This window comes from Carassius gibelio, chromosome A25 (assembly GCF_023724105.1).
Source record: "Carassius gibelio isolate Cgi1373 ecotype wild population from Czech Republic chromosome A25, carGib1.2-hapl.c, whole genome shotgun sequence".
NCBI lineage: Eukaryota > Metazoa > Chordata > Actinopteri > Cypriniformes > Cyprinidae > Carassius > Carassius gibelio.
Window position 1 is genome coordinate 8,834,703 of NC_068395.1, and position 25,788 is coordinate 8,860,490.

The following is a 25,788-nucleotide window of genomic DNA, read 5'->3' on the forward strand; positions in this document are numbered from 1 at the left end:
GGAATCAAAATTGTTTACTTGAACTTTCTTGCCGTCTTCAAAATGCATTATTTTTGGCTGATGTCAATTAAGCCACACAGAAAGTTTGTAACGTTAATCATAATACATCCTTACATCCTATAACCAGCAAGTAAAAGATCAAATAAGTGTGCTCTGATTCCTGGGCCCTTTTTTTTTTTTTTTTTGCTTTTCACAGTTGACTGAAAACTCATTCAGGTGAAACACTATTCTGGTATTTACTGCCCACATTTCATGATTCAGTTTCTGATTGAAAACGTCTAGTCCTGTCCTACTTTTTCAGATTTTGTTTGTTTTAGGAAATTAACCGTCATTGATCTGTTGTAAACTACATTCAAAAATGTAATTTTTAATCAAAATGTTAATGTTATGTTGAAATGGGATGCTTCTTTCTGCTGACATGTGCCATACTTTTCCATTCATGAAGTCTACTGAAACTCCGCCCCATCTGCCTTCATCCAATCAACAATCAACTGATAGAACCTTTTTGTTTCTATTCTGATATTCCATTTCACACCGAATTTTTGACTAACCCTGACCATGTTCATGCCATTTAGTGTTTACTTGAAATATGTTCCCTGTCATTTGTATCATTTTTTCCCCGACACATTCACATGCATGCTGCCAGTGGTTTTAAAATAGGGAAAGAACTCCAGCAATTTATTAAAAGTCCGTTTATCAACACCAATTACAAAAAGAATGTGACAATTCAAATAAACACATGCCTGACATACCACTATGATTCATATCAATAATTATCCATTACAAAAAATGTTTTATTTAAATAATATACATTTGGACCATACTGCAATATACATCTCGACACAACATCCATTAGAGCCGGATTTTTGCAATTAAGATTTATGTAATGTTCGACATGGCTTCTCTAATAATTGTCTTTTTAATGTTCTTGTCCTTGAATTCGGAAACCGAACGGCCGTTGCAGGGCAGCGAGATGACAAGTTGCATTCAGAGGGGCCTGCGAAGCGTCCATAAGCCTTTATGTACAATGTACAACAAATCAAGGAAATCTGAAGACGTAGCATAAATGAAATCCTGGCCAGTTAAGACGACACTTAGCATAACAACATAACTGTGACATTTCAGTGACCCTCCTTTTTGAAATGGCGAGGCAAATAACTCTTATTAAATGTGCCTTTTTACAACACATTATGCAATTCAGTCTGTTTACCAGCCACGAAGTTAACCTTTCAAGTTTATTCTCCCTCAGTCTTTCTCCAAGTGGCTCTGATTGCGATGTTTTGCTAAGGGAGAGTGAGTAAAAGGGATTGTGGGAAAGTGACCTTAACTTCTGGAAAGTCCCTTCTGTCTCTAGGCGTTAGGGGCACAGTAATTCCCCTCTTCTCAAGCGGTCCGAGTATCGCCCCCTGAAAGTGCTGCATTCGTTAACAACCTGAATCATTTTTACAAAGGTGCCTTAATCAAACAAGATGTTATTTTGGACACATAGGGCATTGAATCTACAAAAGATCATTACTTTTTAACCGTTTACTCAAAGCAATTACGTATAACGAACTTTCCGAAACGACTAGTTTTGAAGAAAACGGGCACCCAAAAGAAAGTAGGATTTAGCAATGCCATCAGAAAAGCTCTCCCACGAGTCCACGTTTTCCTTTAGACATGCTCAAACAAAAAGCCTCTCTGCCCAGCACTGAATGCATTACCAGATCGTCTGCTTTAGCCGCCATGTAGCCTCAAGTCAAAGCGTCAGTGCGGCCAACTCCAGACCGCACTTACAACCAAATGACTTCTGAGGACTGCTCTCGTATCCTTCATGTAGTGAGACAACAGCAATAAACCTGTAGGTCATAAAAGAACTGATTTACATGGATGAGACTGGGAAATGAGAACATTAGATATCTAGATTAAAAATGGATCAGAGGACAGACTTTGTATTTTGTGGTTAATTTCGCCCGGGAGCTTGGAGATCAGACTGCTGCATCATTTGGAAGTGTTCTAGCAGGAAGGTGCGCTCGTCATAAACGCAGCTTCCTTGTAGAGTTCCTCTTTTCGCTCTTTTACGCACATACAACTGTGAACTTATGTTATGGATCTGTACAGTGGAAATACAGACGACCGAATGCATTTTTCATGACTCGAGCCAAAGAAATGGCTAAAAAGTTCAACTGGAGGTCAATAGTTGAAAAGCCATCCAGTGACTCGCTTGGGTTTGTAAAACATCTTCTTGGGCAGATTTGGGGTCATTGATAAAATTACTCATACATTAAGATTTCAGTCCTCTTGGAGTCCGAAGAGAGGTAAACTCTTCTTGCAAATTAAGTCTTCTATTTGTCCACTGGCATTTTTTTTCTTTTGACAGCAGACTGAGGTGTTTGTGGTTGACGCAAGAGCCGGCTAGTCCAGAGGCTCCTGTTTTATCCTGATGGGTGTGTGGCTCGTCTGACACCGTCTGTCTTCCCGACTCAGGATGTATTCGCTGAACTGGGAGGAGTCCACCCCCCCGCCGCACGACGCCACCATGCTGAAGCCTTTCTGGAACAGTCTCTCCAGAACCTAGGAGAAACCAGGGCCATTTTTGAGTATTTTGTGAGGTTTTCCACACAATATGAGAACCTCAGTATCAGTAATACACCTAATTGCGACAAGACATCACCATACCAAACCATTTTGAAAAGGTCCCTACAGGACCAAGGAGAATCCAGGGACAATGTGTTTTAAAATTTAAGCAATTCATATAGTTGCATCAACAGATACAATGCTGAACCCTTTTAGAAAAAGTCTCTTCTGGACCTAAATGAGACCAGTGGACATTTCTAGTATTTTGAGATTAAGCTTTCAATAAATAAATGAAATATTTCTGGAACTTTATTAGCACTTCACAAAAATGTATCAAAATGGCTCCAGACTGAACCTGAATTTGCAACAGTCTCTCCAGGACCTAGATGAAACCAGGGGAGATTTTTAGTACTTTGAGATTAAGCTTTCCATTTTATTATTTAGATAAGTTCTTTGCTAAATCTGAGAAACTTAAAAAAAAAAAATTGAAATAAATAATTTATGCTACTCATTACATAATTGCATCAAGATGGCAACCCTTTCTAGCACCATTTCTCCAGGACCTAAGAGAAACCAGGGGAGTTTTTATTTTAGAGATTTTTAAGATTAAGTCTATTCTGACTTCTCGGCTGAATATGAGAAACTTGGTATGAGTTTTTTGGAAGTAAACTCCTATTTATGCCACGCTATCAGCACTTCACATAGTTGCATCAAGAAGCATTTAAAATGTGCAATCTCAGTAACAGTGCTATCAACAACTTCACGCTTGCATTACCCTCAGACGTTTCTCACTCCAGACCATCCACCCGGGATGAGAAGGAGCGAGCAGACATCCCCTGGGCTGTTTACAGGGGTTTGATGCGGAGTCAAATGAGAATAGGCTCCCCCACTGACAGCCCACACTGAAGCCGCCCGGCTCTTTCATTACAAACCCAATACACACAATCTGGGCTACTGTCAGAGATCCCTCACCGAGAGCCGTCTCTGGGCGGCCGCTGTCGCTGTCATTCCCGCCGCCACAAAAAGCCAACGAAATGTTTTATCTGTTGGAGTGCTTGTAGATTTTTTTGAAATTCAATACATGCAGCCTTGAGTATTCACTTACTCCTGCACTTCTTTCAAGTGTGCTTCACATGAAAATGAAAGTTCTGGCTCGGGGCTACAGAGCCTGATAAAAGTCCCTCCGCCAAAAAATAATAATAATAAAAAAATAGAAGGAGGAGGAATCGGTTGAACCGCACAGGGCCCGAGAAAAAAAGTCCACCCTTATCCTCACTTTGGAAGTTGAGGCTGCGGAGAAACTTGTAGAGGAAATGAACACTTACGACTTACGCACAGATGAAGTATGAAAGAAACCAGGAGATGATTCAAGGGCCTACCATGCACAAAGAAAGATTGCTCTTTTCAAGAACATATATCGGCATTAAGGCTCGTGTAAGGTTTCAGTTGCATCAGTATTACAGAAGCGAGGTTTAATACTTTGAAGTTTGTGTGATATTTTATTTTTTTGTACTTTTTCCATTGGATTTAGAAAATGTGTCTTAAAGGGATAGTCCACCAAAAAATGAAAATGATTTCATCATTGACTAAGATGATTTTGAAAAATGCCTCAGTGTTTGCTGACCCTTTAATGAGTTCAGTGTTGTTTTAGGACACTGACTTACATTGTATGGTCAAAAACAGTATCCAAAATATCTTGTATTCCACAGAGTGCAATCTGGGTGAAATATACATTCAATTTGTATTTAATCCATTCCTTTAATAAAATGTCGAGTTCCACATATAGACTCTGGCTTTAGTAAGACAGAAGCTTTCATACTTGAGAGGGTTGTGACACTCTATATTACAGTGTCACAAGCCTCTCAAGTATTCAGGCATTGATATCTGAAGGCTTATGATTTTGACATTACACTCACTGCGCTGATGGTTGCATCACTTACTAACTTTCTTACAGTACACGGCTACAATTTCTTGGCAACAAACTGGCTCTCTCTCTGTGTCTTTTTCCATATCTCTCATCCTCTTTCAGTCCTCTCTGATCTATCTTCTCATATTTCATAGGTGGGTTTTCGTGAACACCGGAGATGTGTGACAAAGACGCAGTTAAGTGCGCAGAAGTGGGGGGAAATAAGTGTTATCAGACACACTAATTAGTTATACAGTAAGTCAATTAGGCGTGTGTAAAAAAAGTAGCGTAAACCAGTTTAGGTTGTTCAAAGAAACCAAAGTACAGTATTAAAAATGTAGCATGTGTGTTTAAAATGCTTCGGGCACAGAAATGTTGGAGCACTTTTTCAAACAGAGAGATTTGTCTTAAGGACGAGTTAAAAATAAATTATGCATATCATTTCCCTCTCTTCTCTTCTCGGTTTCATGACTACATATTCCCCACATTAGCATCGCCTCCAGGGTTCAAGGCACCGGACATTATAAAACGTATGTATGTGGATGTGTCTGCGTGTATGCCAGGATGTGTGTCTATTTTAACACCTTTCAAACAGTCTAATGGTGAAGTATGTGAGAAGATGAGATGGGGCATAACTGCACCTCTGCAGCTGTGGATCCACACCTGCCTGCTTCATCACATCTCTTCAGGCTGGCAGTCAAGCTTCAGCACAGCACGCTCAGTATCCCAGCAATCAGCACAAGCTCAAGTCCAAGTCAAAACTGGAGCGAATGCTTTATAATAGGCTCATTGATATACCAAAAGTGACTGACAGTCTTATTTATTTAAAGATGTAATTAAATATTTAAACATAATTATTAATTTTATTTTAAAGCTTTTTGACCATTTTGGGGGATTGGGATGTTGCAGTTCAGGTTCAAACCTGCATTTCCAACTCGAGCATTATGATTACACTTGTCAAATTAGATATACATTTATATTTGAAAAAAATATTATTATATTTTCATTGTGACATTATTTTCATGATAGTTAATCACATTTTGCTCCAAAATCTTCATTATCTTAATTTGACTTGATATTTATACACTTTATCGCAACATTACATTCTTATAACTGTAATTTGTAATTGTCATTTTCTCTGGATTCGCCCAAGTACGTACTACGGTTTAAAAATTTGGGGACGTTAAGATTTTTTTGTGTATTTGAAAGAACTGATATTCAGCCAGGATCCATTAAATTAATTATGAATGGCAGTAAAGACATTTATTATATTATAAAATAAATGCTGTTCTTTTAAACTTTCTAATTATCAAAGAAGCTTGAAAAAACATCTAGCACAGTTTCCATGAAAATATGAAGTGGCGCAACTGTTTTCAACATTGATTATAATAAGAAATGTTTTTTGAACAGAATAATCATATGAAAATGATTTCTGATGGATCATGTGTCACTAAATACTTGAATAATAACTGCTGAAAATTCAGCTTTTTGGTCAAATATATGCAGTCATGGTGAGCATAAAAGACTTCTTTCAAAAACATTAAAATAGTAGTGTATTAGTCAGTGAATATTGTTTTAGCATTACTCAGTGAGTGCTGTACCTGCACAGAGTTGAGTCTGCAGTAGCCATTCAGGGGAAAGCGAATTACGTGGGTTGGGTCCTGGTTCCATCCGGCGTTTACTGAATTGCACATGACATCCCCTGTCTCTGGGAAAATCTCCTCTATGAGGGCCTTGTCCCCACTGATGGCAATCCTCTCGCCCAGGTCAGGGGTCACCCGCACCACCAGGCACTCGCAGGGCTGAGCTGTCCGCCGCTGCTCCCGGTCCTGTTTCCAGCGCTCCAGCTCTTTCACCATGGGCGTCATCTGGTAATACCGAGCCTCCTCGTACAGCAGCTGGAACTCCTGCAGGAGCAACACATGGATGTGAATGTGTGCACGGAAAGAACAAAAACAGCAACCCATTCAGCAAATGATTGAATGAGCAGATAAAACAAAATAAAAACAAATGTATGTAGATGTTTATGAATGAACAAACAGGTAAGATTAACCAGCTATTGAGTGAATGAATGAATAAGCAGACTAAAAATCCACAAACTATCAAATGAGTGTAAAACAACCCACTGAGCAAATTAATGAACAGGGACACAAACTAACCGCCGAGTGTGCGAACGAAAAAGCAAAGAAACCACCAACTGGCCAAACGGATTTGCAAAAAACAAACCACCAAAAGATATTTTTAGATTTAGCCTATATTTTCCACTAGGAAAGATCTGATAAATGAAGGAAATTCAATACCACATGATGAATGAATATTGCATGTTTCAGAGCACATGTCGTTTAGCATTGAGCGTGAACCCAAACCAACAAATGGAGCAATTTTTCCCATCTGACCCACCTTTAGCCAGGACCAGGGCAGTGGGGGGGGTTAAGCCCCCCGGCTCTCCCCTCACTCACAGACTCTCTGTTCGGTCAGCACAGATTGCTGCCTCTGCCTGAGGCGTCCTTCACCCTCCAGCACATTTACCCACTTACACTCGCCTTTCATTCACCACTAAACCAGATGGCAACAAGCCTCGGTCCTACCATTACAATCACTGCAAAAATTTACATATTACAATATATATATATATATATATATATATATATATATATATATATATATATATATATATATATATATATATATATATATATATATTAATTTTTTAACTATTAAATATGACAAAACATATATTATTTCATTAAATGAATTGAATTAGTTCCTCTGACCTATTTAGAACCCAATAATATTGAAATGTAATATTAAAACTTGTAAACATAAACTCAAATTTTGCCGGTTCTCATTAGATTAGTAAAAGTCATGAAGCGTTAACCTGATACTTCAATGTTAATGTTTTCCGAGATATTAAAAGGGCCTTGGGGTCTCCCAGACCCCAAACGTGAGGCCTGAAAGCTATTTCTGCTGGAAACTCTGACAGCATTCTTTGGTTGTGCGCCTGGTGGCCGTGACCCTGCCGGCTCTTCATCCACTGCAGGCTACGCCACGGAGAACAATAGCACAACCAGCTCACACACAACTCTCTTTTACAATTACCACAAGAAAAGGAGTTGTTTTCTTACCCGCACCCCTCCCTCAGCCTCTCTTCTTTCTCTCCCTCTTTATTCCCTATGTTCCTTTCTTCAGCCCATACTGGTGCTGACAACATGGATACAGAGACCTTAGGCCTTCGGGCTCTTGCTAATTCAAAGAAAAACAAGCTGCGCTTCTTTCCCAGGTCTGCAGCGAAAGCTGGGTATGTTTTAACAGGGCTTCTTCAGTGACTCACTTTTGGGAGAGAGAATGTAAAAGCAACGGCCCACAGAAAAGCGAATTGAGTCTTTAGGCCATATCCATATGGACAAATGAAGCTGGATGTGCCACACGGTTTTCAAGTGCAAAACTCTTCGAGAACAAAAATGCTGTCAAATAAGTCAATAAGTTGAGTCTAATGAAATTCACAAATGTAACAGACATCTGGGAGGAGATCAAATGTATCCCATCACCTCTCACAGGAGGTGCTGCTTCATCCGACAACATGACAACATGCTCATAAACAGCTTGATCTGAGATATTCAGTGGGTTTTTACAGCAACACAGGCTTTGGATGAAAAAGAAAGGGTGATAAGTGTGAAGGTTTCTGCACATCAAACCCAACAGTGACCAGCTCATGTAGTCATTGAGTTTTGATGAGTGGAGTGTGAAAAGTTAAGCATAATGAGATGTGATGATGTGCATATTTTATGTTCTGTTATCAAACAGTGGAGGAAAACTACCCATGAGCCTGAGGTGCAAATAACTAGTCTCACCCGAATGAATCCCACTGACACAAAAACCTTTACCCATTTGAGGCGGGCATAGTACTTTAACTTATCTACTGGCATTGAAGAAAGGATTGACAGCTACTGTACATGTGCATGAAGTCAGAAATTACATTTGACACTATTTTGAATTGAACTTTAAACTTCAACTTTTATCTTGTTTTGTTTGATAATTTTGCTATAAATGTGCTTGGCATTCTCAGGCCAAGTTGGAAAGGTTTGTACCAATACGCAAAGGAATGACCAAGATGTTAGAAATCAGAAATTGTTTATGTTATTTATATGTTACTTAGCTATAAATTCACATTGCTATAAATGTGCTTGGCCAATGTGGAAGGGTTTTTTATCAGTATATAAGGAATTGGCAAGATGTCTCACTTCCTGTCTGCCATCTTAGCCAGCAAACAGGTTAAGTTAAGTTGTTTGAAACAGTATAATCATAGTATTCAACAGTGATATTTGAAACACGAAGCTTAAGATAATTCCAAACACATGGAAAGTGAGTAAATCTGCGGTGTGGTTCTGTCTGGGTCCTTTCTGCATGTTTCAGCTCAAGGCTATTGACGCGATGCTAAGAGAGGAAGTAAATGTAAGCTCTGCGCTGCTGGAGAGACAGGCATGTGCAGGTTACCTTGAAGTCGTCAGGGAGAAGCAGTTTGCTGGTTCTCAGGTAGCTCAGGATAAAGCGGAATATCTCTCCGTCTCTGTCGATAAAATAATGCTGCTTCAGACTGTCCAAAACAATCGGTTCTGTGCCGTTGAACAGACGACTGATTCTGGAGGGAAAAGATGTAAATCAATGATTTTCTATTTTCAAAAATCACTTGGTTTTAAAAGTTTTATGCAAGCACTACACTAAATTAAGAACGATATTGCTCATATCATGTCATATTGTAAAAGGTAATCTCTAAAAAACTGCTGTCTCTTCACATTTACATTTGAAATAAGTTTATTAACAGTGAATGTATAAGTTGCTTATTTAACCTGATTTAATTGCTGAAACGGGGTCAAGCATTTGGAATTAAGTCACATGCTATTTCTGTTCTTTGGATAAACAGATTTGATCTTAGCAAAATGTTCTTATTTCATTCTTCCGTCCGTTCTTTCTCTCTCTCATTTTAGAAACCGATGCAAAACACTTAATAAGAAAACCAATTCCCCCCTTTGTGCCTCGGGTGGTCCTTTCTCATATGGTCTTGCCGTTCCCCCAGTTAGAATTTCACCATATAGCTTTAGGCAATCTTAGTTTTTCATCTCAGCCTCTCTCTCTTTTTTTTTTTTTTCCAAAAAGCAATTAAAATGCTGCCTGCTTTTCACCCTCCCCCCATTTTCCTCTCCTCCCTCCTTCCCATTGCTCTCTTGCTCCATATCCATTAATAAATCAGAGCGAGCCACGCTCTCTGTTAACCTGAACAGATGTGGCAAAGCTCTCACACTTTTTTCCCCATCTTGAAGACACACACACATGTACATCTCTAACAGGTGGTGGCCCTTTAACTCCCTTTATCTGTAAATCTCCGTAGATTACGGTTGGGATGGATGCAGCAGGTAGGAAATGCATGACTCTACAAGTGGCTTTTGATCACAAAAAAATGAACTTCAAGTCATTTAAAAGTAGCGCATTTTAATCTATCGCTCCATTTATACATAAATTAATAGTTTAACACTCAAATACGCATTACATAACAGTTACAAAGCCAAAAATGATGAAAATGATGAACTTTTCACGACAGCTTGACACAATCATGACACATAGTTTTACATCAACATCAGTCATAAACCCTGAAAAACGGTCAGCGTCAAATCACAGCTGGTCTTACCTGGAGTCTGGGTATTTGGTGAGGGTGGCCAGACTGCTGGTGTACATGTGCCCGCCTACATCAATGTGGACTGGAGCGTTCGCTTTAGTCAGCTGAGCCGGCAGTGGGATTCCCTGAGAGGCCAGAGGAGACACTGGGGACCGGGTCAAAGACAGCCGAGACATGCTCCTTCCCTCCTGCACAAACAGCACAGTATCAAGTAAACTGCTCCTGGTTCCCCTCTCCCTTCAATCTGAGATCTAAGGTGCGACTCTGGCCTGCAAGCATGCAGGAGATCACTTTTACATCTTCCCTCAAATTGCGTTTTTACCTTAAGAATTAGCACCACAAGTCTAATTAAGAAAATTTGCCTGCCGTTTTTTTCCCCTCCTTTTTTCATAGAACCGGAGGGGAGAAATGGAGTGATGCTTATTAGCGAGCACGAAAGGGAGAGAACGAGAGAGCGAAAGAGAGAGAGAGAGGGATGGATCCTAGTACTGTAGGTGTCTACCTCCAGGGAAAGAGAGGGGAAAAGTGTAAACTCCTAATTAAAGGCATTGGGCGAATGTGTGAGATGCAAAACACCTCTTCACCAGCAGCTTTTCAGTTCTTTCAAAGTTTCTAGAAGAGCAAATGAATCAACATTTTGAACTGAAGCCAAAAATTAGAGTAAATAAGACTTTGCTTCCACAAGGACAAATATAGAAATCGAAATGATGCTGCGTCATAATAAAGTTTGAATTCGTGCTAAAGGTTCTAAATGATGCTACATTCAAATATTTAATCTCATCGTCCTCTCCTTAGTAATTACAGAACTATACATTATTCCTCAGGGAGTATGATGCTTGACTGCTATTGTGGCATGAATCGACCTTTGTTTGGACTAACGAACAATTCTGCTTTAACAGATGGTGAAAGTCCCATTTCCAGAGGCAAAATGCCTGAAGCAATGTGTGCCCATGGTGTACATCAGACTTACACACTCTGTATAGGATGATGTATCTCATGTCTAGCCATTAGATTTCAAATCAAATCTCAAAAATTAAACTGGTCACTTAACTATAGGCTAGTAAAGTTGTAAAATATGTTTAAAAAGACAAACAGCGGCAATATTATGAGAGTAGGCCTTTTAGGATTTTTGGCCTGGGTAGAACTGCCCCACTTTTCACTATATATATATATATATATATATCTCAATCAGTGAATCTACAGCGCCACGGCTAAAGTAATAATATTTTACAAGAGTTGTGAGTACTCATTCGTCTGAATTGCATTTGATGACATTAAAACACAGAGTTTCGATAAATAAATACAAAAAAATAATATATTTCTTGTAAAATCCGAAAAGCAAACGTACAATTATAGTATAGTCACATAACACACACACACACACACATACATACATACATACATACATACACTAGGTCAAAACTGGGAAAGGTTAAGAGTGTGAGTGCAAAATGTGATATCATCAAAGAGTACATCAAACATCAAAGTCAGAAATAATAGTTTGTGATGTCAAAAACTGCGCCAGGTCCCTGGAGTGCGTAAAATAGCCCTACAACTCTCTGTAGCGCACTTCCTGTACGCAGTGGGCATACAGTAGTGCTCTGACCTCTCATTGTATCCTCAAATCAGCCCTCCCTGATCTAAAACTGCATAAGCACGACACACTGAGAACGAACGCAAAGATGCGCCAGAGAAAACATTCGAGAATTGGACAGAATCCACCGTACCGTTTCAAACATTTTAGGATGTCCGACGCGACCTGAGGAGGATTCTAGCAGACTGTCTCTGGTGAAGGTCGCTCGTTCTTTAGAAAGAACTTTTTTCGTAATATTTTCTCGGCACTCCAAGAGCTCCTCGTAAAGAATCCGGCGACAATTCCGTTCCGAAGCCAGCGGAATCTAACGCAGCGCTATATATAGGTCGCTGTGGCTTTAAAAACGCGCTTAAAACACAGAGCATAGACTGCTATAGACACTTTCCACAAAAGCTACACAGGGGAGTCAGTCAAGGCTGCGTCCTTACCTTGGAAGACATAGCTGTAAATGTATCTTCAGCCCTCTTTAAAACATGAGATCGATCGTGGCGTGTCTTAGCCTCGCTTTTTTTCTTTCTTGCTCCTTTTTTTTTTTTTTTTTTTTGTTGAAGCGTGAGAGTGCGTTGAAGGCTCTGTCTGCGTTCCAGCCCGAATAACAGAGGACAGCTGAACAAGAATTCTTGCTCAAGGCTCTCCAAACGCCCCGGGGCAGGATTAGGCTACAATTAGCTCAACCCTGCCTGAGCTGGGGCGAGTTACTAGAACAACATCTGATCTTGCTATTCACATTTTGGAAGTATGCGTATATGTTTTAATCGCATTTATCTTCATCTATTCGTTTACTGAACAATATGTGCATGCGCATGGATAACGGTTCACTAGGTTACCTGTGTGCATGTCTTGGATTAACCTTCATCGAGCAAAAGAGAAACAATATTTTGTTTTAAACAGCATTACATATACTGCGTTATGATTTATGATATTTCCCCCTCGTCTTTTTGATTTACGTTTCTTTTCCAGATAATCCTACGGGCTCAAAATAATGTATCTTCTTAATTTGGTTTAATATTTTCTAATAATGTTCTAATAATGTTCTGCTGGCCATGAAAACTCAATGACGTATATTGATATGCATTGTGCCTCTGCAAAAGACGCCCACACAACCGCCGCGAGCCAAACGCGCCATTTCAATTTTTTGCGCGCGGCTAGATAGAGATGTCTGCCATGGCACGCAGCTTTCAGGTAAAAGACAGACTCATTGTGCTGAAAACATCGTTACGGAAAGGTTACTTGACAGTTTCAGACCACTGTAATATTGTTCCCATTCTCCTTAAAATTTACCTTGACATCTGGCGCCAACAAGTGACCAAACTAAACGCAGCCACAAAAAAAAAAAAAAAAAAAAAATCGTTTTACAGCATTTTCAAACAGTCTCTTTTTAGATGCAATTATAACGTAGCATGAAAATGTCAACTAAAACAGGATACAAAGTATCTGAAATAATAAAACGAATTGGTAACGGTTTGAAAAGAGGGGTAGGTCAGACGTCAATGTAAAGAGCGGTTATGACAAAAACAACATTGATGACGCGTTGGGCATATGCACATTTAAATGAAATGTTAAAAGCGTACATTTTCCTAAATTACCTAAAACGCGTTTAAACACAGTTGTATTTGCTGGGAACCCAAACAACCAACCACCAGAGAACAAATAAATAAATAATTAACAAGCAATATATTTCATTTCAGTTTTTAGTTGTGCGAAGGGAATGATGGAACCCTTCATTTTCTTGTCACAAATTTGAATTTTAGAATGTAATTCCCAATTACCTTTAGTAATCTTTTGGCACAGAGTTAATGTTATCACCTTCCACATAAAGTCCACATTCTCGAGTGAAAACACAGCAAAGCAAATCTGTTTGTATACAGGAATATGTTGCAAATTATTTGGACTTAACAGCCGCATTTTTCTCGCCTTTGGCTGAAATTAGTTTCCCACATCAGACGAGCAGCAGGAAGACAAGATATTTTTGTTCAATTAAAGGAACAAGCCCGGAGTTAGTTCAATTACTTGACGCTGGAGGAAGATGTAAATTTAAAGATTTAAATAGCTTAGAATGTTGCCTCGAGCGCCTGCACTTCATTTCCTTAATTTACAGAGAGATGAGGGGAGTAATGGTTATCCCAATGATGTGCATCATGCCAACAAACTATATATCTGAGTAACACTTACCATCACTGGTCTTACAGTTGCGTTTATATTAAAGCGAGTCAAATAAAACAGCCCGAGGACAATAAACCAAAAGCAGCCAGGACAGGTAATCAATAGCAGAAATCTAAAACTTTCACAATTCGCATGAACTAATTTAGTCCCAGTGATCCGTTGGACTTTATTAACATTAATATTAACATTGTTAATTTATAACCACTAATAGTATTTAAATTATAGTGTTAAAAGTTAGATGATATTATTTAAATTATGTAACTGCTTATTTTTTATGTATATTATTTTAAGTATAATTACTGATTAAACATTTGGAAGCATTAGCCACTGTTGAGAGACAGATGTAATACCTGTGCAACATTCATGAATTCGTAAATAAGTCTACATAGCCTACTGATGCCCGTGTTCCTCATTAAACCACAGCGCCATCTGCTGGACACGGCATGCAACGCCAAACATCTCACCTTCTCACCTGAAACAACTTTGAACATTTTTGATGCTGTTGCATTTTGTCTACACTTCTTTTGGTAATTAGATTTCCGAGAGTCTTTTTGTAATAACTTAATTTCTAAAAGTTAGTTCTCTTGCCTCCAGCTCCTTCCATTCCAAAACCCAATCATACGGAGAGACTCATTTTTCTCTTGCCCTCCTCCTTTTTAAATATGGTTTTGGTGCTGAAGAAAGAAAAATGAGGATTTTCTTTGTTCTGTCTTCCACGTGACAAATGGTAGCTGATTTGATGTGCCCTTTGAGTCTGTAGATTGTGAGAGAGAACAGGATGTCAAAGCCCCAGGCCCTGTCAGATAAGGAGGGGGGTAACGAGGGGGTGGAGCTAAAAAACCGCAGTTGCTCCAGGCGGAAGAGGACTTATTGGAGTGGGAGGACAAGATGTAAAGATCAACAGCAGTTTTGACTGCTGCAAGGGGGGGAGGGGGAGGGGGGGGGGATAAAGTGGCAGAAAAATAATACACAAACACACACACACACATATATATATTAACTCATTTTAAAATCTGTATGTAACTGCATACTATCTTGATGCCTCCAACAAGAAAAAAAAGTTAGATAACAAATAAAAAATATGGTACTAACCTTCAAACAAAAGGCAAAAGGGGTTGTTATGAGATTTCTGTACGTCTACTGGCCACCGAGACCTAGAAATGACTTGATTGATTTTTGATTTGCCATTATAACACTAAAGAAGGTAATAAGACAGAGATGTCATATAAATAACATTAAAATATTGTGCTTACATTTATTGATATACAGAAAACGTTGTAATATGAGAAAAGTGAAAGTAAGGCAAGGGTGTAGCAAATCATTGAAAATACTCACAGCTAAAATCCCTTTCCTTTGACACTAATCAATAACAGTATGCTACATTTTAGACACTCTTAGTACAGGCTATTCATTCTAGGCAATCTGAGGAAACAAATCACACAACCAACAAAGGTACAGTTCACCCAAAAATGAAAATTCGGACATTTACTCACCTTCACGTCATTAAAAACCTGTGAAACACAAAAGAAGATATTCTGAAAAATTACCGTCTATTGTATTGAGTGTCGTTGTATTTACAAAAGCAGCTGCAACATTGTTATTTGTTCACTGAGGTTTGGAACGACATGAAGAGTGAGTACATCACGTCCAATTTTCCATTTTTGCGGAGATTATTCCATTAAGGGTTTTTTATTGAATAGAATTAAATACATTTTGGAAATACCAAGATAAACGCAAGGACCAGCCTGCAGAGATAAATATAAAGTGTGATTAATATTTCACATCGAAATTTGTTAACCAGTAAACAGAAAATATTTTAAGTTATAAAATAACCTCACTAGGACAAAATGTAAACACCAGGCCAACAGAAAGTTCAGGAGATTACTGTAAAAGCCTCAGTGTAAATCTTTAAACGGTTTGGAGTAGTTGAACATCAGATAGTCCATGTAGTAAAAGTCATACGCCCTTTGTCTCTCTGTCACATTTAGTTGTGCAAAATATCTTCTTGTGATTTCCAAAGATGTCCTTTCTGCATTAGGGTTCCTGTCTTTAAAACTAGGGAATGTTAAATTGCTAGGAGCACTGATGCTTCTCAAAAGGAAATTGGCTTCTTTCTCCAGAGTCTCAAATTTCCCAATGAAATCATAGTCCAGCAGGCAAGGGCTGCAAAGATGTCCTACAGGCTCCCAGTGGATGTCCATGCCAACCGGCCGGTGCACATCTAACAGATACTGCATGAATTCCTTGAAGGTCACACCGGCTCCCGTGCGTAAGGCGTACTGTGTCGCATTGCTGCGGTATTTTGAGATGATGGGCTTTCCAAACACTGGGTGGTAGTATGAGTTTGGACTCTCAAACTTGTCCCGAAAAGCGGACACTAGCCTTTCGAAAGGTTCCCTCAGGAAGAGGACTTTGGTGTAGGTCTTCAGACGATGAATGATGCCTTTTTGATCAAATGAGTCTAGACGCTTAAGATGATTCCCATAATGCACCTCGTCATGTTGGATCTCTCCAGTGGAAGAAGCGAGACCTTGAAGCACCATGAGCACCCTCTTCCAGTTGGAGCAGCCCGCCTTGGGCACCTCACAGTAGAGGAGTTTGTGCTTGTCCTCCACAAAGATACGGGACACATGCATGCGGGTTATAGTCTGTTTGGTGGTTCCGCTTGTGTATTTGGCACAGACCTCCCTCATAAGTCTCTGACGGGATTGCTGCACCTGGGTCCTTCGCTCTGGGTTCTCCTTGATCAGGCCAGGAGGGTCAGCATTAAGCTGCTGGACAAGCGGGCCACTCTTGAGGAGGAGTTTACGGTGGCTCTTTGTGACATGGGCAGCAGGGATATCTCTGGGGTTGATTAGAGAGGAATGCTGGACCCATGGGAAGACTGGAAGCTGCACCGGTTGGACAGGTCTAGGAAAGCTGTCTTCTGCTGGATCAGATTCTTTGTCATTATCAGGACAATAAGGACATGGTTCCTGCAATTTAGAGAATAGGAATACTGTCAGCATCAATAATAGTTTTTTTATTTATTTACCGTAGGCACAGCCTTGTTAAAAAGCAGTGCAAATAATTGTACTGAATGTGCATTTGTAGTGTACTTCAAATCCTAAAAGTAAAAAAAATATATATATATATATATTTTAAGGTTAAAACATTAAAGAGCATGCAAAGTACTTGATTATAATATTTTTAATTCAACTTCATTGGAAATGTGTAAATACATGATACACAAGTATCAATAGAAATGACATTCAAGTATATTTTAGTTAAAAAAGAACTCTCGAGTTGATCTAATTGCATTTACTATATATTTAAACTATAGTACATTATCTTTCAATTTCAATAAACATACAATTAAGTGTTCAAAAATATTACATGAAGTTTGCTCTCTTGGCTGTTTGAATAACTTTGGAAGGTTATAAAAAAAATGAATTCATTACATCCGTGATCATAATTCAGATATCTCTGGATGGTGAAAATGACATTTCCCATCGTTTCACTCTTCTTCATAGCGTCATCAAGCTTCGCCTTTGATATTGCTTTGGAAATATGACTAAAACTAGCGGCGAAAACTTACATATTGTGCCCTTAAAAAAGGCAAATCATTGTTAATTCAATCAACTAGCGAGGTTGTGAAACGTGTATTTGAAGAGTTTAGTTTCTAAAAGTCCACAGTTTTAAAAGATGTAAAGTATAGGCCCTAAATATTTTAGGGACTCTATAAATAGAAGGGAAGGTTGGGGTTTTAAAGTCTCTCCAATGGCAGCCACCAAGTGGTGCTAGTGCACAATAATTCCAGCAGCCACTGCACGTGAAGTGAAGCAGGCACTTGTGTAAAAGCCTGTGGTCGTTCAGATGAATAGCCTTACCTTTCTTATGGCCTGTACTTGGGAGAATATGACCTTTGCACCTGAGGGAAAAGAAAGAGAGGGATCGTTAATATGACATTTCAATCTTATACATTTTTACAACCCATGTACCATGAAAGTGAACTTCTTGGTTCAGGAATTTTCATTCAGCTGCTTACATTCAAACTTCAACCAACAAGAAGTCATACTTAAAGCCTTAGTCCGCCGTAATGTGCTGAAATAAAGGAGCATATGGCTCAGTGAAGTGGTGTCCTTGCTGGTGTTTTCCTCCTCTTACACAGACAGAGTTTAGAGAAAGGCTGGGTGGACGGAGGGAGGTTGACTCCTGTGGTCGACTGCTGATGTGTATGTGCCACTGCTTGCAGCAGCTCCAGACGGTCTCCCAGCAGCCTGACAAACATCATCTTGACATCAAAGGTTATTGTGAATGAACAGAAGTGTGTGTCCAAAGATATTCAGAAACATATCAGTTAGTATTCACTATGGGAAAAGTCCAAAGTGTATGCCTTCTTAATGGGGAATGAGATTAGAAGATGTCCTGAGTCATACTGAATCAGACTCTGCAGCTCTGGCAGAGACGTCTCAATGCTTTGACACTGACCTATGGAAGGAATGAGACTAGCATCGATTAGATGCCAAAGCTGTGATACTTTTGGTTGATAGATTCATTGCAGGCATTGCTCTGACACAGGTTTGAGAGATAGAGCAGGTTATTTACATGCCAGGAGAAGATTGGAGAGATGCCTGTTTGTTTGTTTGTTTGTTTCCCCCCATTGAGTTTTTTTCTACTGTAATCTGTTCATACATTAAATTAAAAATAATAAATAAAGAAAGAAAGAACCCTTTTACAATGTAAATGTTGTGGATGTTAAAGTTTTTCATGGAAGCATCAGTTCTTACTAGTCAGTCAGTCAGACTCAAAAGTTAATGGTTTGAATCAGACTCCCTAAATGAATCATTCAGAACCGTTATTGAGTTCACCACCGACTGACTGAACAAGTCATTTTTCAGTAAATCTGGAACATTTGTCTTTTTGTTTACTTTGGAACTGACAATATAATTAAAAATCAATCAGTTCCTGACCTACATTAGTCCTGTTTACTATTCGGTGTTATTCGAAACTCAATGACAGTACATAAGTAAAATGGGTTGCAAAAAGCATTAACATAAAAATAAAAGCCATTATATGTTTCCCTACATTTGTCTTCTCAAAGTTCTTGAAAACAATAGTTTATTGCACTGGTGCATAAACATACATCTATAATCTGATGTGGAAGTTCCCTGCAGTGAGGAAACCATATAGTTACATATAAAGAGTATACATTTTAAAGATAATTTGCAAAAAATTCATGGTGTTTCTCTCTTTTATTCATAAATTCATAGAATCAATTTGTGCCATAATACATAATATTTAATCTGGCCACAATACTGTGTGCTGTCGTATGTTAGTGTATACTAGGCTCCCCACATACAGTTGCCCTTTTAATCTAGCAAACATTGTGTATAATTTAGGTCATGTATCCAAGGACCCATTCATGCCTAGAATTGAGAGATGCACATAAGAAACATCTTCATCTTTTTTTATGCAGTTTTTTTGCATGTCAAAGTACATTTTCATGGTTTATGAAATAATGTACACCAAAAAGTGATCAAAATAGGATTTTTTTTTTATCATTTCTGTTCATATTTTTATTTTAAAAGTAAATTGTATAAAGACTTCCCAACTATTCATTTCTTTGAAAAGTCTTATTTTTAAAGCTCTGTTTAATAGATGTTTGGAATCTCTGTAGGGTGCAGACATCTCATTTAACTAAAAAGTAAAAAGTGGCACAGCTTATTATTCCTTAGTATTGCTCACTTTACAAATGAAATTGCTACAATTCGGAGGCCTCAACTTTCTGTTGTAAAGTAATAATAATAAAATGAGTATCAAGCAGCACAGTATGAAAGGTAAGATGAAAAGATAGTATGATCTTGCACGGATGCACAGACTTGTGCATTGACCTAACTGCAAGCAATTCTCTTCACGCTCTATGGGTCTCCAAGATCTCTCTGAGTGGGAGGAGGTGAGACCGGGAGGAAAGGCGAAGGCAGGAGAGATTGTGTGAAAGATAACAGACGATCCCTGTAAACAGCTAATGTCTTTGCCTCTGTGCGTCTCCCTCCTGCTGCTGCTGCTGGCGGATCACTCAGGTCTATTAGATCAGAGTCTCGTCAGAGACGGCCGAACTAAACAACATGAGGTGAAGCAGGAGAGAGACGCTGCTGCACGGTGGGAGCTGGCAGTAATGGAGCACTGCAGACAGCCTCGCTCCCGATGACTTCACAGCTTATGAATAACTCAAATCCTGGGAAGAGAGCAGGAAGATGGAACGAGGGACTCACACTGGTCCCATCCCCTTCTGATCTACTACAACGCTCTAGTGTCCGCTTGTCCTTAGTAAAGTTATGTTTTTATAAAAGAAACTGAAAAAAAAGAGTGATGAGGGCCATGTTTACTTGTAAAAAAAATGACTTTTTGGATGTAATATGTAGGGTGGTTTTCTTTCTAGGAAAATCTCAAATGAATAAATGTTGAAATAATTGGTGTCATTTTCCACTTTCTTTTCAAGTAAAATGCAGTTTTCGATAATTAAAATTAGATCTAATTTTAGTTTTAGTTAGATTTTACATTTGAATTTAGTTTATTAGCAATTACATGGCAAAATTTCAAGGATATTTTATTAGAACATGAAATCCTAAAAATAGTTATCTGACAAAGTAAAAATGTAGTCTCACTAAGGAGCTTACATGTTAACTATATTATAAAATAGATTACTGGGGAAAAAAATGCAATGGAAATTAATGAAAAAGAAATGCAAAACCAGTTGTTTAGTGTTGATTGTATACTACTGTAGCATACTGTAGTTAAATATATTTTATTTGTAGTTTTAGCGATTTTGTTTATTTTTCAGTAATTTTAATTATTAAACAAATTAATTTTCAACTAAAATGTATTTGTAATTTGCAACATTTCTAATTTACATTCATGTTTTAAAATTTATATATACTGTAGATTACTGTGTATCTTATTTCAACTTCATTTCAATGTGGTGAAAAATTGTATAGTTAAGTTAACAATAAGAACTTGTAAAGTTTCAGAAAATTTAACATAATTAGTTACTTTTAGAAAAAAGTACTATAATATACTGTAAGTACTTTTAAAGAGAAATTTCCCAAACATCATATGAAACAAAATACCCTCTTGTTGAGTTGTTTTATGCCACATACTATTGATATGCATGAAGATACTCCTTCACTGATGCTTGAGTGCATCTGTATACATATAAAGTTATACAACAGACATCTGAAGAGGCAGACAGCAACAAAACCAAGCAGAGGTTCTGTCACATCTAATGCAGGAGCTCTTTGTTTATCACAGTGCAGCTTTCCACAAAATCAAATCAAATGTGTCATAAACATGGCAAAAGTCACCAGCAGGATGAGATGTCATTTATTTGACAGACAGAGAAGCACGGTTTGTGCTCAAATAGCAGCCGAGGGGGTCAAGGTTTGGCTGGTTAGCATGGTCCAGTTAAAGTCACTACTGCCATTTCAACATTGTATTCCTTGCTTTCTAGATATTACTACATTGCACTCTTGTTTAACAGTTGGAGGGCAGCAAGGTATCATGGGTCCAGCCACTGAGATCAGTAATGAGGCTAAATTTAGTGGTACAGTACACAGCTGTCAGCCTCTTCACTTGCACACTGTACAGTATGTGTGAGCTGTGGTGACCTAATATATGTGCTTTTCTAATATTAGTCCTCTTCATAAGACTTTATGCATTGTAAAAATCTCCCATCATTTTCACACAACTGATCTAACCTTGTTAGACTTGTTAGTTACAGTACATTAGAGATGAGTTAAGTTCACGTTGAAATACAAGCTCTACTCGAGGCCATTTGGGATGCTCAGTTTCAACGGTCTAATATATACGCAAAGATATCGCAAGAAAACAGCTTCTATCAGGTAACAAGGCAAGATGTGTTTAGAAGAATGAAGAAAGGCTGCAGGTATGTGTCTGTGTACGAGTTGACTCTCGTGTGTTAAGATGTATTGCAAGTGTGTATATGTGGATTCTTTCAAACAGCTTTAAAACTCAGAACTGAGGAAGAATTTCACTTTGCTTTGGAAGTATTTGTTGAACGGCTGCAGGAATATGAATCAAAAAGTAAGTAATAACCTTCAATGTTGCAGGTTCAAAACTTTATACTCTCTTCAATATTTACGGTTTTCAATGAAGAAAAATATGTTGACTAGTACCTCACAAAAATGTGTTTTCATTAATAAACAAAACTCAGAATTAATACAGAAACGTGAGTCTTTATTTTTGATAAAGCACTAACATTCAAAAGTTTGTGGTCAGTAAGATTTTCTTTTATGTTTTAGAAAGTATTTTATGCTTGTCAATGCTGCATTTGTTTGACTCAAAAATGCAGGAAAAACAGTAATACTGTGAAATGTTATTATTACAATGTAAAAATTCAGAAACCTGCATTGCTTATGAGACATGTCGCCACAGCTACTTGAGCACCATGAAAAACACGGACAGAACTGGCTGAGAGCCAAAATATGTTAACATGGGACAGTCCGTCAGTGGGCGGGGCCTGAGCAGTATGACATCATTCTACTCAACATATGAAAACGGCTTTATAATTAAGACTGTTTTTGGGGATTAAAAGAAAAGGAGGGAACAGATTTTTTTCATTGTAGGGTGCTAAGACACATTTAAATGCAAACACCATGTAAAAGTGAATATTGTAGAAGAAATATTGGAAATATTGTAGAAATGCTGTAGAAACTAAATATTGTAGAAAATAAATTTTCTGTAAAGTTGCTTTGCAACTCTTTGTATTGTAAAAAGCACTATACAAATATACTTGAATTGAATTTTGCATCTGATGTCCCCTGTAAAGAAATTTTAAATGAATTTATCAAGTTGATAGTTTAATGAACTCTAAAGTGCATAAAGGACCACAATTATGTCTCTCTCTCTCTTCCTCTCACTATCTGAACAGACCGTGTGATTAAATCGGACTGTCCACTCATCATTATTTATACCTGGCAGTCAAAAGAGGAGTAAACACATCTCGCTGTAACTATCAAGAACGGGGTGAATGGATGTAGTGTATTGGGGGGGGGGGGTTAGCAAATCGCAGTGAGATGGAAGGATTTAGTGAGTGCTGGGGTAATAGATTCTGTGATTGATTGGACAGAGGAACGGTTAGATGGCTATAAGAATGGATGAGCTGATGGATGTGGTTGTTTAGAATGTAGTTTGCAATTTGTGTCTGGCCATTTCCTGCTCAAATCCAGCCCATTTCCAGTCAAGTGTCCTTCTGCCGTCTGATGAACACGCTGTCGACTATACATCCAATTATCGTCCCGCAGTGACATGCACACACACACACACTCGCACGTTTATTTACAAATGGCTACTTTTCAATATATGCACACTTTTCATCAATGCTGTTGTCCTTGACTAACACAGACACTTAGGAAATGTTTAAAGAGACTCATTTATTGTAGTTGTTTAGTCCTGTTGTGTAGCAGCAGGCCCCCTGGTGGCACAGCCTTCTGGTGTTTGCTGCTGTGCTGTGTGTGTGTGTGTGTGTGTGCACTCTTTCCAGAACTTCATTAGCTTGATTAACATTCATGTCCCACCTTCCTTCACTTCGTGCTGTCGGGTACTGACTTCTTAAGTAACTTACCGAGCCCCTAGACCTGAGCACTGGGAGTTTGTCTTGACATTGGTACTGTCTTTCAGCCCACTTCAAGTTAATGTGTACTTTAATACATATTTACTGGACATTTATAGCATTAAGGTAAGTATCAAATTTTTCTGATTTGATTTCAAATTGCAAACTCTCAATTTGGTACATATGCACTAACGTTCAACAAGTTTCGGGTCAGTAAGAATTTTTTTATTTTTACATTTAATACTTATATTGAACAAGGGTATTAAATTAAATTGATCAAAGGTGACAACAAAGATATATATATATGTTATAAAAGATTTCTGTTTCAAATGCTGTTCTTTTGAACTTTCTATTCATCAGAGAATCCTGAAAAGAGAAACTATCACATTTCCTACAAAGATATTAAGTAGTGCAACATTTTCAACATTGATAATATTAAGTTTCTTGGGCATCAAATCAGCATCTAAGAATTTTTTCTGAAGGATCATGTGACACTGAAGACTGGAGTTATAATGCTGAAAAGTCAGACCTGCCATCACATGCATACTGTATTTTCCGGACTATAAGTCGCACATTTTTTGATAGTATGGCTGGTCCTGCGACTTATAGTCAGGTGCGACTTATTTATCAAAATTAATTTGACATGAACCGAGAGAAATGAACCAAGATAAATGAACCAATAGAAAACATTACCGTCTCTATTCTGCTCAGTGCTCCTGTAGTCTACACTGAAGACATAGAGCGCTAGGGGTGTGACGGTTAGTATATAACCGTGAGACCGGCGGTTATAGTTGAACACCGTCATTAGAACTCTATAACCGCCAAAACCGTGTCATTAAAATATTTTTTACAAACATTTTTTATCAAAAATTATTTTCATTTTTTAGATAGGATCATAAGATGCGCAATATATCGGGAGACATGGTTTTTACCACTTAATGAAGTTTTGTAAATCGTCAGACATGATATTTACCACTTCATAAAATTTTGCTTTGTAGAAAACCTTTCTTAAAAACTAATTTCGTTTTGTACAAATTTTATCTTAATTTTAATAAATGTTTCATCAACCAATTGCATGTATTTTAATAAATAAAAAGCAAGTAAAGCAGACAATGATAACCGTGACATGGAAGCACCAGCGCGCCGCGTTCACTTGCACTGCACTGTGAACTAGAGCACATCTCATCGTAGGCCTATGCCTCATACTTTAGCATTAAATATCTTTGCTGCATCCTTTCTAGAACAGACAATGGCTTTTTTTTTGCGGCTCGCATCAGCAAAGTATTGCATCGCCATAGACCGCAAAACAAGCAGCGGATGGCGGGCGGGTGCGGCTTTGAAATTTGCTCTATGATTTCCATGAAGCAAAAAACGAGGACGGAATCTCGAAATGCAGTCATGAAAATGAAACTTGCAGTTTAATATGGACAGTCATGGAATTTGCCAAAGTTAGCATAAAATAATCAAATCAAATCTCCATATGGACCAGTATCTGTAAATGTTAAGCCGCAAAAGTTGTTTAAAATATAAATCCGTGTTCTGCGTGTCTCTGTGTGAATTAATGAATGGCAGAGACGTGCAGGTTTGTTTACTACATAGACTGAAGCGCATGACGCTTGCATTAATTTCAGCATCTGAGCTTCAGAGTTCTCTCTCCATCAAGCAATCTGAACTTTTCAGTTCATCTCAATGGACACACAGCGCACCTGTATTTGACACTCTGTAAACTCTTTGTGAAGGCACACGACTCACCGTCGCTTTACTGATAGATAGCGCTGTTTCTCACACATACAAAGAGAGAGAGAGCGAGAGTCTTACCACGCTTAAACAACACGCTATATGTAAACTATTCTTTGTTGTCTTCTCCTGTCAAAATAATGGATTAAATTTAGAAATATTCATATTCATTTTCGAACAAGCAGAAGACATACCAGTTTCTCCGGTAGTGGGCGGAGCTAATGGGCAAATGGCAATGGCTTTTTTTGCGGCTCGCATCAGCAAAGCATTGCATCGCCATAGACCCCAAAACAATCAGCGGATGGCGGGCGGGTGCGGCTTTGAAATTTGCTCAAAAAACGTTGGCGCGGATGATTAGTTTTGTGACAGATCTCCTTAATAAACGGAGGTCTGAAATCTCTGCCCCTTTACCGATCAGAGCGCGCGCTGACACGGAGTTAACCCGCTATCTCCAAGAACAACCAATTGACTTGGATCCCCCCCCAACCCACCCACACCCCCCCCCCCCCCCCCCCCCCCCCCCCCCCCGACGGTTATGTTATGAACCGTCA

General features: G+C 38.5%; 2 protein-coding genes across 4 annotated transcripts in view; both read right to left on the reverse strand.

The window, feature by feature from the left end:
- Positions 1 to 646: 646 nt before the first annotated feature.
- On the reverse strand, positions 647 to 12,646 carry LOC127946704 (BTB/POZ domain-containing protein kctd15-like). Of its 2 annotated transcripts, none has more exons than XM_052543421.1 (5): positions 12,156 to 12,646; positions 10,146 to 10,321; positions 8,957 to 9,101; positions 6,064 to 6,369; positions 647 to 2,553 (listed from the first exon to the last, which is right to left on the reverse strand). In XM_052543421.1, the coding sequence occupies exons 1-5, from the start codon at positions 12,165 to 12,167 to the stop codon at positions 2,395 to 2,397; spliced, it is 798 nt and encodes a 265-aa protein (XP_052399381.1). In that variant the 5' UTR covers positions 12,168 to 12,646; the 3' UTR covers positions 647 to 2,394. The 2 variants fall into 2 exon arrangements, with proteins under 2 accessions (XP_052399381.1, XP_052399382.1); XM_052543422.1 differs by lacking the exon at positions 12,156 to 12,646 and adding an exon at positions 11,861 to 12,140.
- A 2,474-nt stretch (positions 12,647 to 15,120) lies between these two features.
- The window catches only part of LOC127946703 (carbohydrate sulfotransferase 8), a 91,381-nt gene continuing 80,713 nt past the window's right edge, over positions 15,121 to 25,788 (reverse strand). For both annotated transcript variants that reach the window (XM_052543419.1, XM_052543420.1), the window contains exons 3-4: positions 17,760 to 17,800; positions 15,121 to 16,865 (exon numbers count right to left, since the gene is read on the reverse strand). In XM_052543419.1, the coding sequence (XP_052399379.1) occupies positions 15,786 to 16,865; positions 17,760 to 17,800 (1,121 nt within the window). In that variant the 3' untranslated portion in view covers positions 15,121 to 15,785. The remainder of the gene's footprint in view (positions 16,866 to 17,759; positions 17,801 to 25,788) is intronic.